Source organism: Amphiura filiformis, chromosome 10 (assembly GCF_039555335.1).
Source record: "Amphiura filiformis chromosome 10, Afil_fr2py, whole genome shotgun sequence".
NCBI lineage: Eukaryota > Metazoa > Echinodermata > Ophiuroidea > Amphilepidida > Amphiuridae > Amphiura > Amphiura filiformis.
This window is the reverse complement of record NC_092637.1, coordinates 33,865,278-33,884,169: the sequence shown is the minus strand read 5'-3', so window position 1 is coordinate 33,884,169 and position 18,892 is coordinate 33,865,278. Positions and strand designations below refer to the sequence as shown.

Sequence of the window (18,892 nt, the reverse complement as noted above, 5' to 3'; positions counted from 1 at the left end):
TACGGAACTAAACTGCTTATTGTCTCTCTTATCTTACCCGTACGATAACTCGGAAGACGGGAAGAGCCAACCACGTTTAGCTTCGGTGGTTTATTGAGGTTTGCATATGGTGTGCGCTTTTTTAGCTGCACATCCCTCTGTCTTAAATTGCCCGATTGAACATTCAATCCATAAGATTGAATTTTCAATCTCGCCGTACCGAATTAGGGACAAATCGTTTTCGACTATATATTCAGTCGGGTGATTTGAATTTTTCAAACTTTTTTTTCAGTCAAAAGGAGTGATTCTCAATCTTTTACAATCTTTTAGCGATTAAAGTTAGAGGCAAATCTTTTTTCGATTGAATTTTCAGTCGAAAGGATTGATTTTCATTGTTTTTCAATCATTTGCCGTCTCAAATTAGGGACAACTCCTACCCAGTTGAAAAAAGTTTGAAAATGTTCACTCTAAAACAGTTTGAAATCTCATTCCAAACCTATGCAACACAAGTCGTTTGGCAGTACATTAGGAGTAACACTTGATTATAGTGAAATCAGTCTACAAAGAGAGTTAGAGTGAACATTTTTTTCAATCTATTTAGATTGATTCCTATCATCAATCGTTAAAAGATTGACATTTTTCAATCGGCCAATTTAAGAGAGCTGGTTACACTGCAATTGGAAAGGTACCGGCACGCCCGGGGGGGGGGGGGCACTCAACACAAATGACCATACGGGTATGCTCCCCCGGAAACACCCCCTTTTTGGATATCGCAGCTCCGAAAGACCCCCTATATTTGACCAAAATAGAGCTCCGAAAGACCCTTGATTTTGGTCATTTCAGCTCTGAAAGGTTTTATAAGGCGATTTTCAACCAGAAAGCCAAGAAAGACCCTTGATTTGGACTGATCGCAGCTCCAAAAGTCCCCATTTTACTTGTTCGCAGCTCCAAAAGACCCCCTTTTATTGGTTTGTCGTCAGCTCCCAAAGACCCACCACCTCAAAATTCCGGGGGAGCATACCTACCAAAATTTTTCGATGTGCCCCCCCGGCCGGCACGTTTATGTAAGTATGACCCAAATTTGGTTTATCTAAACCACGAATTCGCCAGTCGAACCGGTGTTTTACTCCCATAACCACGGTTTAGCGCAGACTGAGAATCTTTGGTTTTAACCCATTCCTCATAGTTTTGGAAGCAAAATCGAGGTTTGAAGACCTATTTATAATACCTACACACAGAAAAATAAAGGTGTCAAATTGACTCGATTAAGGGGTCTGACATGCTAGAGTTTTATAAAGAGTCCTGATGTGACATTAAAGAGTTGGTTCGACTCTAGGTAGTTTCTCCAGCTATTTGAGTATATGAAAGTGTCAAGTATGTATCTGAGAGAGTCAAAATTACTCTTTTGGAGGGTCAATATGACTTGTCTACGGAGTCAAATTTATGCAGATACCAAAAGGGGTCAATACAAAGTACAGATGAGAGTCTACCTGACTCCCTTTATATCCTAAGGTTATTCAACTATTATATGGGCGTCAATGTGATTCCCTCAGAGGAGATCCGTGACTAATGTAAAGAGTACTGCTTAAACATGTTAAATGTGACTCCGTCAAAGAGTACACACCGAAAAAATAAAGGTGTCGCGTTGACTCGCAACTATAGATCTAAAGTGCCAGAGTACTAAAGAGAGTCCTAATGCAGACATTAAAGAGTCGGTTCGACTGTATCTATAGCTTCTCCAGCTTTTTGAGTATATGGCAGTGTCAAGCCTATATCATATGTGAGAGAGTTACGATAATGCTGTTGGAGGGCAATACAAAGCATATTGAGGAGAGTCCGAACTGACTCACGCGACTCCACAGGATCCTTTATCACACAGAAAAGAAATCGGTGTCAAGTTGACTCCATTAATGGTCTTGATCACAGTACAGACATAAAAGAGTCATTCGATTCTCGACAGTTCAGTTGTTTAGCTAATAGACCTATACAGGTATGTGAAAGTGTCAAGCATTAATATTATCTCATAGCCAAGATTATAATATGCAGCTTTGGTAAAGGAGTCAAAATAGGCTTATATACGTGGACACCAAAAGGTGTCAATTCAAAGAGCTCCAAAAGGGGGGTCTACCCAAGTCTATTTTTCAGTCAATTTACGTTTCAAATATGTTACGGAGATAATCGAAAGCATAAAAAGAGACTACCATTTCAAACAGAAAGGTGTGAGCATGTTTCTGAGAGGTCTGAGGTTCAACTTGGATCATGATTTCTGTCCAAAAAGAGTCACGATAACTCTTTCTAAGAACATGACTACACTAAGGGGTCAAACAATAACTAGGTGAGAGCGGGCGCGGGCGTCAAGATCCGCATCATGAGGAGCCACCTGGGTGAGGGCACGGACATGGAGACATTAACTTTAAGTTTTCTTACCGGCGGGCTGTTGAAACTACATGTGGGCATTCCGGGTATAAATAGACCTAATGATAAAAAATATCTAAAAATAAGGAGGGTAGCACGATTCACGGACACGAAAGTGGTCACATTGGTCAAGACCGATAGAGTCTACCTGATTTCGTTTAGCCTGCGTGACTCCAAAGAGAGTCCTGTATTGTGGACTCCTCCCAGGGTCAGCTGGGTGAAGCCCTATAAGGAGTCATGCAAACCCTTGTATAAGTGTCAAGACTGAGTCCTGGAAAAAGAGCCATGTATCGTGGACTCCTCCGAGGGTCAGGTGGGTGATAACTAATTATAACAATAATAATAATAATAATAATAATAATAATAATAATAATAATAATAATAATAATAATAATAATAATAATAATAATAATAATAATAATGATAATAATAATAATATATAATAGCACTAATAAATAATAATATGATGATGATAATAATGAAAATGCTTAATAATAACATATATAATATAACCCTAATAAAATATAACTAACGATACTAATATTTTCGAATTCAATCATCAGTAACATTATTATTTTATATTACTTTTTAAATCAACATTTATAGTAAATGTTATCAAATATTTACTGTAAATTTGATCAGTATCCCTAAAAAGATGCGCCTTGGCCTGTTTAGTCATCAAAAATTGCTTATATAAACTTGAAACACTTCGTCACATTTGTAAACCCAGTTAGCTCAGTCGGTAGAGCGTCAGTCTTATATGTTAGAGGTCCCTGGTTCGAATCCCGGTAAGTGTAAGTTAAGTGAATTGTATAAATTTAAGTTGAGTAATTTGCATCCGTTGTAAAATAGGGAGCCAGGTATTGTAGGACTTAATGTAAGGACAATAAACACTACTGACTATTTTTTTTGATTTTTTTTTTCATGATTTGTTTGCTTCTTTGGGTGGCAAGAAATGACTCCAAAAAGAGTCCTGTATTGTGGACTCCTCCAAGGGTCAGCTGGGTGAAGCCCTATAAAGAGTCATGCAAACCCTTCTGTAGGTGTCAAGACTTTGTCCTGGAGATGACTCCAAAAAGAGTCCTGTATCGTGGACTCCTCCAAGGGTCGGGTGGGTGGAGGCCTAAATGAGTCATGCAAACCCTTCCGTAGGTGTCAAGACTTTGTCCTGGAGATGACTCCAAAAGAGAGTCCCATATGGGGGACTCTTGGAGGAGTCAAGTGGGTAGACTCTTTTATTAGTGTCAGACTGATCTAAAATGGGAGTTATCTCCAGGACAAACCAGGACTCTATTAAGAGGTCACTTGGACACCTTTTTTTTTCTGTGTGTACCAAATTGACCCGCGAATATTTGCTAAGTGCAATCTTTTCCCTCCCTGTAGGTCCGATTCTTGGAATGTAATTGTCACATTGTCCTGTCGTTTATTTTCCACAAATCGCCTGTATATGAAATATTAAAAGAAATGGAAAAAATTAAGAAAGGACTGCACTGTTTACTAACATCTAAAGCCCTGGGCACTGTCCCCGTTTCAAAAATCGCAGTATTTTCCCCCAGTCTTACTTGGCCCACCTTGAATTGGAAAGTGTAAAACGTTTTTTTTTTAAATCCAAAGTTCAAAAGTTTTCCCAAATAATCCAACCACCTAATTTGGAGAAATATCCAGAGTTCCTAACTGTTCAAGTTATGCAGCAAACCAGCAACCTAAACAATAGCATGAATAGTAACATTAACCGTAGTGGATGGGAGCAAGGGCGTAGCAAGCGGGGGACAGGGTGGACGAAGTCCATGGGCCCCGAGGGTTCAGGGGCCTGAGCACAAAAGCGAAAATTAAATAAGGGCTGATAATGGAGAGCAGGGCCGATGGGCAGATGGGCCCGGGTCCTGGGCCTCCAAATTGCCCTATGAATCTTTCTTTTAACCCCAATAACATGAATAACAACATGTTTTTTGGCCAAAATAGGCTAAAATTTTAATTTTTCCCGCGCTTCACGCTCATTCAAATAGCAAAATTCATGTTGATCTTGGGCTAAAATAGTCTGAAAAAATTTTGGAACAAAATATGTAGTCCCCCTCTATCATGTCTATAGTATAGTTACGTAAACCAAAACTTGGCCGCTGACTTATGTGCACAGTATGCCTTCCTCGGCACGTGAGTTCGGGGCCTCCAAATTTCGACCAGGGCCCCCATAAGGTAAATCCCACCCTGGTTAAAAGGGCCCGTACTGCTCCTTGTCCACGGGCCCCTGATGCTCTTGCTACGCCCCTGGATGGGAGGGTCAATTTATGTATAGATTCATTATTCGCCTCTCTCCAAACAATGAAAGTTGACATTTTTACGCGCTTCACGGACGTTAAAAAACACAAAAATTATGAGACGGTTTTAGCGCAATGTACCGAAATGATTAGTAACATATGTGCACATTTCCGCGCGCCTTCGCAAAATTCGTTCAGGAAGAGTCATTTTAGCAACCTATAGGGAAGGGGCACTATTTCATATCCTTACCGGTTACGGGCGCCACACACCTACGCCTTGGTAACCACCTGTATCGGGATAGGATAAAAAATGCTCTCCCTCTTCCAGTCAATGTGCCCAATTGAAGGGAAACCAATTTTAAAACCATATGTGACCGTCCAGGTCGAAACGCTCGTAAAGTCGGCCCCTGGTCAATTTTTCTTCCGTGTTCAGAAAATATATATCATAACCTTTACAATGATATATCATTTGACTTCAAACGATATCCAGAAGCGGAGTTATAACTTGTTAAACTTTGCTCCTTCAGTAAAAGGGTACATAACTTTGGCACTACATTATTTCTCTTTTTCCACATTGCTGGTCAAATGGTCATAATTGGTGGTCACTTCAAATCATCCCCAACTAAACGAGGTTCAGGAATGTCCTCTCATTGTTAATTGTTGGTTAACCCACCACTTGAACAGGATTTAGCCAAAGCAAACAAAGACTTAAGCTTTTTACTAATTCTATACATTAGTATAAGCTTATTATCCTCTTCAACAATAGGATTAAGGATTAGTGTTTGACTGGACAAAAATGAGAAACATGTAGGACAAATATTAGGGACATATGAATACAACCTCTATGTACATTTTGCACTGTAACTCGAAATACAATTTGCCGACTTTACGAGCGGTTTGAGATGGACGGTCACATATGATATAACACGAGTCCTTCTGCCACCGGGCTAGCTTTAGTGAGGTTCCTAATATAAGGCACCAGAAACAAATCTTTGGATCGACCGTTGATGCTGCTTCGATGCTTGTTATTAATGAACTGATAAATCACAGATTCATATGTTATTACAATTAACAATAGTCAATAAATTGATTTCATAAATAATAAGGATCGACCAAGCATCGATGGTCGATCAAAAGATCAAATTAATTTGTTTCTATTGCCAAATAACCAGGGAGTTTTTTATGATTGACTAAAATACATTTTGGTCCAAAAAGCACGAACCTCAAACTAGCGTGATTGGTAATTCCATCACGGGCCGGTAAAGGAGGCGACGCGCGTCTGCGGCTGGATTCATATGGTGTACTGTACTGGCGTTCAGTTTCAGATGTTTTTGGCTCCAATGGTTCATCACAGGGCCCTATAGGCTGTAGATAATATGGTGTCATTCCCGAGCTTTCATAGTAACGCGGCCGGTATTCGAGATACAAGTTTTCCTTGCTACGAAGTGGATTTGCGAAATTTGCGATGTCTGGGACCGATGGCTGTCTGCCAGATGGACGTTGCAGAGGTCTTTGTGCATCCGGAGCTGAATGTTCTTGGCTGCATGACATTTGTTGCCGAGCTGCGTAGTCATGGGAGTAAACAGAATCTTCCCTGCTTCGGAGTGATCTTGGTGCATCTCGGCGCAGCTTAACCTCAGGCTCCAGATGACGAATGTGGGGGATGTCAGATTCGAATGTGCTACTATTACGACTTGCTCTTTTAGCTCTTGCCGTTTCCCCTGCATTTAATATCTGAGCATTATAAATGGCAAAACCTCCTGCTCCACAATTCAGAGCCGTGTACTGGCTGTCGTTATTATTGAATACATCAGGGCTGACTTCGTAGTGGTTGTTGTCGACATCCTGGCAGTCTGTGATGTGCTGTCTAAGATCTGACGTGCATGGAACAGGTGCTTTGAATGGGGTACCATTTTGATAGCAGACATTAGGTGCTGAAATGCCAGCTATTAAAGAGAAATAAAATGAAAGAAAAGAAACAACACAAAGTTGATGTTACACACATCATCTTACTAATTTGATTTATTCTAGTAATAGTTTGATTATTTGGTCATAATTAGGCAAATTTGATCATTACCTGTCGAAGAGCTTTGCATACTTCTTGATGATGACGACCATTCATCACTAGACATGCTTGATTGTGAAGAATACGAATCTATGGGATGGTCTTCATCACAACTCGTGCGGTTACCAGTAACATGTAGGCCTACCTGTAAACACAATTAAGTAACCGAATTGAGTATACCGTAAAATCTCGTCTACAAGCATATAATTATAGTGTTTTGCCTTAAATCTGTAATACAATAGATTGGCCTTACAATAGTACTTGTTTGTATATGCTTGTCGGTAATTCATTTGCTTAAACTCCATAATAGTATAATTTTTGTCGCTGGATAGCGCCTGAATTAATTTAGCTTTCATCAAAATCACTCTATATGCTTGTAGACGAGGTTTTACGGTATAGTATCACAAGACAACAATAAATTCGTGTAAATGTAAAATATTATAGTAGCGGTCATTGTGATGTAGAATTGGCAAGATAGAAATGAAGATTCAATCTTATTGCGTACTATTGTCACTATTGTACGGACAGAAGCAACGTTCACTAAAAATAATGAAAAATTATGAGGTCGTTCACTGAAGACTGCCCCGGATAGGCGAGGTCTGCTTGTTCTCTATTAACAAGGGACTCTCTTCAGTGAACGGCTCTTCAGTGAACGGTTCTTTTCAGAACCACCAGTATTAGGCAAGGGGCGGCCTACGTGTCTCAATCTTAGGTACTTTGTCCTTAAGAAGTCAGAACTTGTCCGAAGGTGAACCCGCTAAACACTTACCAATTGTTATGAACTCCTAGTGATGTGGTCGGCACCGTTTTTTATTGTCGACATGTCGATATAATTCGTATACCGACGTCGACAGTGTGTCGACATAAAAAAAATTCTAAAAAAAAAAAAAAAATTTTTTTAATTTTCAAAAAATATTTTGGCCAGAAAATCAAGTTATAGGCCCAAACTGACTTGTTATTCAAGGTTGAAACCAGAGAAATACTGCTACTCAAAAAAAAAAAAAAAAAAGTGCCAATTTTTTTTTACAAAGTTGGAAAAAGTTGTACATTTTAATTACTTTTGTTTCTATTGAACAGCTAGCAATGCATACTAATTCAATGTGTCCCTGACTGTTCAATAGAAGCAAAGGTAATCAAAATGTACAAGTTCATCAACTTTGTAAAAAAAAAATTGGCATTTTGTTTGTTTTTAGTAGCAGTATTTCTCTGGTTTCCAACCTTGAATAACAAGTCAGTTTGGGCCTATAACTTGCTTTTCTGGCCAAAAATATTTTTTGAAAAAAAAAAAAAAAAAAGAAGGCATGTCGACCACATCACTATGAACTCCCGTCGTAAAAGCCTATCCCACAATTAACAATACTCTTGACTGTGAAGCTAAAACTGTTTTAGGATGTATATTTATAATAAAATGAGTATTAAATCTGTTCATCTGGACTTACTATTTTTGATAGCGACAGTATCGCGTCTCATCCAAGACGCTTTATCAGGCTGACTGATCAGATGAACAATTGACCTGTGACACACTTGATGGTATGACGTCACAGGAGAGTCGCCGAGGTAGCTTTCTGATTGCTGTGTCGTAGGTCCTTGAAAGGTTGTGGCGCAGTCCCCGTCCTCTGTTGAGCGAAGGTTCCTCCCGGCCCGCCGGACATGTATAGCTTCCTTAACCCCTCTTTCAAACCACGTATGTTCTCTATCGAGCACTAGCACATCCTTATCCTCAAATGTATGATTGGCAAATTTGAGGTGCGTGTATACCGCTGTGTCATTCACACCTGTAGAACTGGGTCTACGGTGCTGGTACATGCGTTTATGCAAGGAATGTTTGGTCTCCCCTATATATGTGTCCTCACAGTCATAATACACTGGATGGCATAACCAATATTACTTTGTGTATTGCGGGGGGAGGGGTTTGTTCTTGGGATGCACCAGTTTCTGTCTTAGGGTATTTCCAGGTTTCTAGGAGACGGGGATGTTATGTTTCCCGAATATGCGTTTCAGCTTCTCTGAAACCTATGCAATATAAGATGTAGATAAAAAAAACATCAGAAGATGTAGGCTTTGATTTCTCGCGAGGTTTGAGAGCTTTCTCAAAAGTCCAGTTTTGGTACCCACAAGTACCTAGCGCAGATTTGAGATGCTTGCGTTCTTCCAACTTAGCCTCTTCGGTGGATGGAATAGGGTTTTGATTACCCCAAGTTTGTGAATGAGTGGTTGGTGCGAGTCAAACAACAAGTATTGGTCCGTATGGGTGGATATCCTATACACTGTGGTACTTAGCGAGCCATTGTTCTCAATTGTGACCAAACAATCCAGGAATGGAAGTTTGTTGTCCTGTAAACCTTCCTGCGTAAATCCGATATTCTTGTCGACCGCGTTGATGTGTTCAAAGAAGGGGACTTGTTCGCTTTTCTTTAACTTCACAAGAGTATCGTCCACATAACGAAACCAATGCGTATATTTATAACGTTTTGCAAAATATATGCAAGTGTTGACAGAAGAAAGTAAACAGAGGACTGTAAGATACAAAACCCTCGGCTGTTAATTAAAACAAACTATAGCTGAAAGGGTACAATATACAAGTATTGTTAACTAAGACATAATACCTTTGAGACATCAGCAACCACATTAGAGGTTTCAAACTCTCTCTGAAATACACCCTCTACGGCATGTACTGAGACTGGCTTCCGGTTCCTTGGTGTAACTGATGGAGGTTTTCTGCTCTTACAACTTTCACACTTCCGGGTTAATCCACTGCTTGGTTTAATCGAATTTTCAGCATTTTCTAGCCACCCAAGATTTGTAAGAGGAATAAGAAGTGCTTGGTACCACTCTTCCATCTCTTGCCTTTAATGGAAAAATAAGCAAGAATTTTATTTATAGGGTGGTTGAACATTTCAAACTTATTCATTACATTTCTACATGCATCATACAGAATTATATGGCCCAATGCACACCAGAATACTGTTTGGGTGCACTACAGTTTACCTTCAAATTTAACTTGACACCAGGGCTGTCAACTTTTTGGAATTGCTTTGCGTGAGACAGAGGCGTACCGGGATTTGCCGACTCCAATCAATCCAATGTTCATTTTGACCGATGATTATTTGAGATTTGAGCCACGGCGCTTGAGAATAAAAGCGGGGGGGAGGGGGGGGGGGGTAGGAACAACAAATTATCATGACGATGCGTGAGATTGTTATAATTTTCCAGCTTTTTGCGTGAGATTTACTACCTAGGCGTGAGATTATACTACCTTGGCGTGAGACCGTGAGAAAGTGACCCAATGCGAGACTCACGGCCAATGCGTGAGAGTTGACAGCCCTGCTTGACACTCTTCTTTTCCTCATAATTGATATTATCTTATTCTAATCTATATTTTAAGTTTCTGGTATTTTTGTGATTAAGGGTGCCTACACTTTCTAGTTATACAAGAAGCAAATCTTTTGACAATTTTAAACCGTCGACTTTAAATGAAAATTATAATACTACGATGGTATGCTTCATTTCCACAGTATAAAAATGGCTTTGCGATAATACCACAAAGGTTTTTGGTGTAAATCAAAAAAAAAATCTGCATTTAGTAGTAATTTTGATGTCAATTGCATAAGAATGTTTGATATATGAACAGGAAAGCTCGTCATTTGATTGATTTCAACCCATCTCAATTGCATCTACAAGGCAGTGTTGTGCGTAAGACTGTTTTCTTTAAATATAGCAGCTCACGCTCGGGTAGTTCTGACCTTGGGCGGAAAGGCTGCATACACACGGGGCTGCATAGTGAGCAACGCTGTGCTGTGTGTAGCTCAGTGTGAATGACCATTTGACTACTTTCTCTAAATCACTGAACTGGAAAACTGTGCAATGTATCCCTTGGAATAAGTTTCTTATGACGTTCACAATTCGCTACTTCGGGAGATTCTAGTAATTGGCATTTCCCATAATTCCTTGCGGTTATACCCGAGATTTCGTCATTTGACGTCACGCTGACCATCGTTACTGCGCATTGCAAGTCGGCGTGACGTCAATGACGACATCTCGTGTCTAACCGCAAGGAATTATTGATCAAAAAAGCCAATTACGACCATTCAGTCGTATTGACTTTTATCAGAAGAGGTGGCTAAAACAAATATCTGATCTGTATCCGTTGCTTGGGCCTTTGAAACACTTTAATCATTGTCTTTTTACTGAAGTATTCTCACCGGATATATTTGAAAGGAATCCATTCATTTAATTTAAAAACGTCTAAATATCAAGCTTGAACTCAATATCATGTAGGCCTACAAATTATGTAAGGGACTGTCAACGTAAACATTTGTTTGGCTTGAACATTTCTGTGCACCACGAAAAATATATGAGAAGGGATGGTTGGTAAGTCCCCTCGCCCCTCCGCCTTTAGTACGACGACTGTTAAATCTTGAGAGATCCCTTGTTGGTCTGAATGCAAAATTCCTGGACTTAATATTTTTTTTCATCCTAAAACGTGGCGTCTAGCCGGGGTGCACACACATGTGTCCTTCGTTTCTCGGACTTTTCAGGGGTGGCCAAATTTAAATTGCGGCACGCACGGGTACATGCCGTCAGATGTACGCGTAGTCCCCGTTTGTTAATTTTTCACGTCACATGTTTAGTTATTTGAATGACTCTTTACTCTTTGGTTCCCATTTTCATCCCTGAAAATTTCTGTCTGTGTGTTGGGGATGGAGGCAGTTTTCCCCCGGCTCCCTCTGGCTACGCCACTGGTGGTCATCGACGGTGCCAAATGGTGCCCGCGAAGTATTTTATTACCAAAAATAACATTATGAATATATAAGACAACAGTTTATAGTAATAATACTGTAAACTAAATGTCTTCGCAATGTGGACCCAACGTCCAAAAAGTTTAGCCACCCTGCTTAGATCATAATCTTCCTATGAAGAAACGTACAATTAGAACTTCCCATTTTGCACCACGGTAGATCTGGAATAAATTAAAACCTACTTGCTATCAGCCTTCATGTAAACCACATCATTTTCACGTTTCAGGCATATAATGAAATCATATCTGTGTTTATCGATGGTAAAATTACGTTCCTGCATTTCGACGCTGGTGAGATCTTTCAAATGGATTCGAGTCTTTTCCATACTGTCTGTTTTTATTCTGATATCATTTTGTAAGAGGTGGCAGTTTCGCTGAAATAAGAAAATAATATGTCATTACAGAAAATTGAAGTACAGGTCATAAAATGTGTATTATTTACATTACAAATTTACATTATAATTGATTATTTGATATCAGATGCACATTTCTCGTATTCAAAATGCAATTCGATATGTCTGATGTTCTCTCAGGTCCCTCGCTATACCCGAGACCTTAATAATTAAAAATACAGAGAAGAATGCATCGGCGTCACGACATCAAGTGCCCAAACGCAAAGGCTTATGGGATTTACTGAAAAAGTAAAATAGCTTGTGGAATGTATCCATGGCGACCATGTGAATTAGAAAAGATGCAGATTCAAAGTTCTTTTTGTAATTTCATGATGATTCAAATGGGCTTATTGTTTTTCAAAAATGGAGTTGTTACTTTATTTGTGATGTATTTACATAATTATTTCAGTAAATATCTGGGGTGAAATAGAGTATTTTGAAGTTTTTCTATATTTATATCATATAATGCATGTTTTAGGTCCTTTTCAAAACACATCTTCGAAACAAATGCTGCGAATCAACGATATAATTCCCGGTATAATTCCTCGGAATGATTCCATCACAAAATTACAATTAACCAAAATACTATGATTACGGGATGCATTTCAACGGAGATAAAAAATATGTCCATAATTGCGTGGTTGTTCCTAACCGAACGCTCGATTCACAGAGAAGAGTATCATCAACGTTTAGTCAATTTATATTTGTGTAACAAACATTTTAAATCGTCATAATTCAAGAAGGTGGTTACGGATGATTTGAACTAGACGTACGCTATTCCATCCCGCCGGCAACGGCCAATAGGCGCTAGCCAGCAAATCTCCAAATCGGTGAGCCCTGCCATATTTTTTCCTTGGTACCTGTATTTGGCCCGCTGATTTTGTCATTAAAATAGCAAGATAACGGGACGGTATAACCGGTTATACATAATAGATTATTAAAGTATGAATTTCTGCAGTTCATTCTTGTAATGGACTGTTATTATGAGTTTGAGGGCTATTTAAAAAAAAAAAATTAAGAAGCCGTGATGTCACACCATTGTTTAAAATATTATTATTTGCCCCTGTGGGACCCACTCAGATATATAGGAGCTTCGTAAACCTGTAACAAACATGTGGGAAAAGGGTCGGATTTTCGCCATCAGACGGCGTTTTGGGAATAAGGGGTTTCACCCCTGTAAATCGCCTCATTATAATTTGTATAATGCTACGTGTGACTTTGTATATATCGTGACTGGAAAGAGCGGAACCAAACGCTGCTGAAGAGACTGCAAATATTTGACTTGAATATATCATTTATAAAATTCCCGTGTTAGTTCAAATGTTCTCGTGGTTCAGTGGTAGAATTCTTGCCTGCCACCTGCCAGGGCACCTGTGCGATCATTATATACTGCGCCAAAAAGTATCCTTACACTTGGAAGAAAAATCCTAATTTTAAAACTAAACCATATTTGGGTAAATCTATTTGCTTAATAGACATTATAAATATGATACAGTAGATGCACCATCTCATCCGGCACATTATGACACCCCATTGAATCCAATGTGACTTCAAGAAGCAAAGTTACAAGCATTTGATTTGATCAGTTTTAAAAGTGACAAACTGGCCTATTCAAAACTCCACGGACTAGACATCTGGTTTGAGAGGGGTGAATGGCTAATTTATGCGTGCCTTTAATTTAAAACAAAAGGAACAAAAGAAAAAACTGAAACAAAAAAAATGACAAATAAAATGAAAGTTACGAAAAGTACAGATAAGTAAAAACTGAAATAAAAACTGCTTTAAATAAAGCTTTATTGAAGAAACTGTGTTGCCTCTTTGTTGCGCTTGTTGGAATCTTTTTGCGCCTTGTATAGACCAGTTTGTCACTTTTAAAACTGGACCTTCGTCTATTCAATTGCTTGTAACTTTACTTCTTGAGGTCACATTGGATTCAATGTGGTATCATAATGTGCAGGATGAGACAAATTTATTCAAACATGGTTCAGAGATGGAATTGTGGATTTTTTTTCCAAGTGTACGGATACTTTTTTTGGCGCAGTATATTAGTGTGTTTGATATGCACTGTCCGTCCGGCATCAGCACAGGAAAATTTACATATTTAAGCGTTTTCGAACTGTTTGCCTAAGCTTTTTTAGAGCGTTTTATTTAAAAGGCGTCCCACGAATGTGTGCGAAAATCGCTTGCCCACCTCTCGGCTGGCCAAAAATGGTTTGCCTCCTCCCCTTTGGCTGGCCCAATTTTACCCTCCCCAGGGCTCATAATTATTGCACAGCCCCTAAAGCAACTGGCTGTTTTCATACTATCAATCATTTAAAAATATATTGAAACGAATATAAACTGTAAAAAAAATCATATTTATTCAAAAGGGACTATACAATGGAAATTATAACTATTGCACCCACGCGGAGTGCAATAGTCGTGTTGCAGCTAACTCTAAAAATAGCAAACATAATCAATAGTAATTGGCAACCAACTGACAAGAATCTTTGTATGAGCTATATAAAGTAGAAGAAACTTAAAAAATATGCGGTTTCAAGACCTTACATAGTGCACTTACGTCCACGGTGAGTTCACCGTGACCTTTCCAGCCTTAAACCCGCTTATTGAAGATTAAACCGATATATGCAGTACTAAACCATTATATAGTAATCTATTGTCCAAAGCAAATTTATTACCACCTGATAATATTGATCCAATGAGCGACCGAATTGTCCGCTACGGACGACTAATCCAATCGATAATGACTCTATTGACATGTACCAGCTGAGCTCCACTGACCAAGTTTTGGGATATTTTTCACTGGTTTGCAGCTGTTTGCTGTCATTTACTCATTAAAGCAGACGACCGTTATTATAAGGACTATGCCAATTATTTAAAGATTGACATGTAGAGAATAAGCCATAATTGATTGACAGAAAGTACTAAATTTGTACCTATGACGGTTTTATGACACCAATCTTCAAAATACGATCAAAAAATGGCTGCCCGGTGAAGTAAAATGTGCATTGGAATAACACGGCGAGTTTGGATAGATGGTAGGATTAAATAAAAAAAAAAATGTATGTTCCCCGTTATTAAAGCTTGTACCGGGTTGAAGATTCAGATATTTGCAAAAGAATGAGTAATTGAAACATAGAGAAAGTACAAAAATCATAGCTTTTTTACTTTTTGATATATAATACTAACTAGTTCGTCCCCAATAGCTACAACACAGCGCTACCAGTAGGGTTCAATTGCCTATTGTGAGTGCCCCTGTATTGTGTGCATACATGTAGTTAACAATAACTGCATGATTATAATATAACCCGGCAAAAACCACCCTAAAACGCATTTTTTGGCGTTTATTTGAAATAATTGGCCATTACGATTGGACTCTTATTGCGAATAAGGTCCAAGTAATTAAAGGATTAGGATTGAGCTGCCTTGTAATTGGTAATCTGTGGATTGCGAGTTCGAGCCCCGGCGGTGCCATCGTGTTGAGCTCTTGGGCAAGGCGTTATAGCTTACTTGTCTCTCTCTACCCAGGTGTGAAATGAGGAGCTCTTATATGAATATTGTCCATTGAGCGCCGCCCAAAGGTATGAGCATGCCTTAGGCATTGTATGGCAGCTGACATATTCTAACGAAAGCGCTTTCGGCAATGGTACATGTATACATGTGAAAGGCGCTGTATAAATGCCAACATTTATTTATTTGGTAAAACAGGATAATGTATTTTTAATCTCCAAAAAGTAGTGTTATATTTATCTGGATCGGGATAAGATTCTGCAATCAATATATAGCCTGCTAATTATAGCCTGCTCGTGGTTATAACCCGAGAGCACATCAGACACACCAAATTGCATTCTGAATACGAGGAATGTTCTTCTGATGATATCAAAGGATTTTGATTTTCAGACATTAGAAATTTTATGGCAAATTATTAAAAATTGATATTTTTGATATTTAGCAGTTCTCGAAGTAAACTTTATAAATCTAATTAAAGATTTTCCTCCAAAAGACCTAAAATATTTAGGTGTTTTGGGGAAAAATGTATATCTTCAATACGAAAGGTCAATATTTTCAAATGGCAGACAGCTTTTCTTTATAAGATTTATAAAGTTTACTTCGAAGACTGCTTAATATCAAAAATATCACTTTTTAATAGTTTGCTATAAAATTTGTATTATATCCCGAATTTCAAAACAATTTTGATGTATCTAATGTGCTCTCATGTCCCACGAAAAATCCGGGCAAAAATATTATGCAAACGTTGCTATCCAATCCCTTGAGCATTGTTGAGTAGAGAAATTGGCTACATGTATTTGATTGGGGCTTCTACTTTAATTGTCAATACTGCTGTTTTCCTTGTTTTTTGGCAAATGTTTCATTTCAAAAATATCTAATGACAGTTGTCATTGGTTTTATCCTTCACTTTTAGGCAATTTATACACAAGTTTTGATTTTTTATATTTTCGCTTTGATCACTGTATAAGCCTTTAAACATGATAATACAGAACTTACAGTAGTCCCAGCTTTCAGTTCTTCATGGCTACAAAACCTCATCATCGGCATCTCATGGCTAACTGTCGACATGTTTGGTGAAGTCATGTGCGGCAAAATCACTTCAAAATTCAGGACGCGTATCCTAGTTTAAAGTGACAGATAGTAAAATCAAATGGGTACGGTTCTGAAAAAGATGTCTTTTTCACTAAGGCAAGTATCAGTATCTCGTTATAATGTGTAAAATGTATATGATGAAAGATATCTGCCGTTTAAACACAACGGGTTCACGAAATCCGTGTCGAAATTTGTGTCTCTTGCACACCAACATTATTTAGTCAATGTTTGAAATAAAAATTAATTCTGTTCGCTTAATTATTTGAGTAGATGGACGGCAGTTGCTTCATAGCTCTGGGTAATTTTTGCAATTTTGATTAAAGTCCGATTATATTATCATGACGTCTTAATATTTTTTGGGGGGATCAGGGAATTCAGTCATTAGGCCACAAGTTGCGCAAAATTGTGCAAAACTGCTCAAAGTTGTAATTTGATTTTGCCAAATTTGTGGAAATTTTGTGCAACTTTGCAATTAATTAATGAATGAATTAATTAATGAATGAATTAATGAATTAATGAATTAATAAATAAATAAATAAATAAATAAATAAATTAATTAATTAATTAATTTCCATTGAATATACATGTACAACAACATCAAAAAATATATCAATAGAATAAAATACAAAAGATACATATGGCAAAAAAGGCAGGAAGGCCAATAAGGCCTGAGAATTGCCTTTCCCTGGCGAAAGAAAACCCCACAACAACAATGTTATGAAACCACCAAACATAAACAAACAAGACTAACAAACAGACATGACACATTACGGTGCTCATGAAGGGCCTAATATTGTACTTAGAGATAAGGTTTTGTTTAAGCTGTTTGTGGAAATGTTTTACGGACTTGTGCTTTTTTTTCTCTAGAGAGTTCCAAAGAATGGGTCCACTCGTTCAAATGTAATGATCGGAAACAAATGACCGAAGTCGCGCAAAATTTTGCAAAAACCTCGGCTGCGTCTCGGGTCATAGCATGGTTTTGAGATCACCTTGGGCCTATAATTTTAACCATGCCCCTCATAGCAGTTAATAACACACAATGTCTACCAATCTTTGATACCACGAGATATAAACCCTCTAGACCACTGCTAGGGGGGTAGTGGACTCCAATTGTAGGGTACGTTTTTCGCTAGAGGTCACGAAAGGTCACACAGGGGTAAAAAATTGAAAATGCTTCGATCTTGTTGAAATATATATCAACTTACTCGTCTGGTGACAAGGATTAAAAAAGTATAAATTTTGGCAGGCCGAGGGGGAATGAAACCAATTTTTGGCACAGCATTTGGAAATGTTACCATCACAGGGCTCATAATTATTGTCAGCCCCTTACCATGCTTACTTGAAAGAGATATTTCAAGATTTCAAGTGAATCAAAGAGTACACGCAGTGCAGTATAAAAAGAAGAACATGCGAATCAGAGCAAGTATTTGATCAAATTTTATCTGAGACTGGATATATTCAAAATTGTATTAATCTTTTGCTATGGTAGTTAATCCGATTAATTACGTCACTTCTACGGCGAATTCATCGAAAGGTACCTTTTGTTGTCATACAATCCACGGTGTGAATAAGTAGCCGAAAGCACAAAAGGCACACTTTAGCCGTCGATGTACAGTTCATTATCACCCACCTGACTTTAGGCGGGTGAATGCTTCTGCTATCGATTACACATCAGAATGTATTAAGGCTGCCAGGTGCAAGGGTCTATAGTACCGTATATGTAACATGTATAAGCATAGGCCTATAAATGTTTTTTTCCACAAATTTCCATCTAATTCTATTTTAATAAGGAAATTGGCATATAAACAGTGGCATACCCAAGGGGGGGGGGGGCAGCTTACCCTGTGAGAAGTCTTAGGATTGGATGAGGGAGGAATGGGGAGGAGGGGGTATGGAGAATGAGAAGAGCCTGGAGGAAGAGAGAAAGAGGAATAAATGAAGAGAAAGCAATAAAGAGAAGTAAATAATTAGAAAAATAAGGAAACATGATGGGAATGACAGGGAGAGAGAAAGGGGACAAAAAGTTAAAAAAGATGGGAGAGAGAAGGGAGGGAGAAGGGAAGAGGGAGAGAGAGAGAGGGAAGAAGAGTGAGGGAGTGATAAAGTGTAGGCTTAGGAAAGAATAGGGATATACAGAGAAAGGAAAAGAAAGGAATGATAAATAAATGTAATAATAATTATTATATAGTGTAGAAACGTAACACATGCACTAGGCAGCCATTCGATGATGTCAATGCCTTTATGCGTTACGTAATTGATACGCCCAATCAGATGTATTTCACACCTGCCAAACACAAGTCACCCAATTTTGAAAACTGGACGTTGAATGTACGCTCTCATGAATATTGATTGGCAACATTTTACAATATGTCAGCGCTCAAATCGG

General features: G+C 38.4%; 1 protein-coding gene across 1 annotated transcript in view; it reads right to left on the bottom strand.

Moving 5' to 3' along the window:
* The window catches only part of LOC140162769 (uncharacterized), a 37,845-nt gene that overhangs the window by 7,104 nt on the left and 11,849 nt on the right, over positions 1 to 18,892 (bottom strand). The window contains exons 3-8 of the mRNA XM_072186061.1: positions 16,411 to 16,534; positions 11,696 to 11,886; positions 9,321 to 9,561; positions 6,727 to 6,859; positions 5,872 to 6,595; positions 3,728 to 3,835 (exon numbers count right to left, since the gene is read on the bottom strand). Coding sequence (XP_072042162.1) covers positions 3,728 to 3,835; positions 5,872 to 6,595; positions 6,727 to 6,859; positions 9,321 to 9,561; positions 11,696 to 11,886; positions 16,411 to 16,497 — 1,484 coding nt within the window. The 5' untranslated portion in view covers positions 16,498 to 16,534. The remainder of the gene's footprint in view (positions 1 to 3,727; positions 3,836 to 5,871; positions 6,596 to 6,726; positions 6,860 to 9,320; positions 9,562 to 11,695; positions 11,887 to 16,410; positions 16,535 to 18,892) is intronic.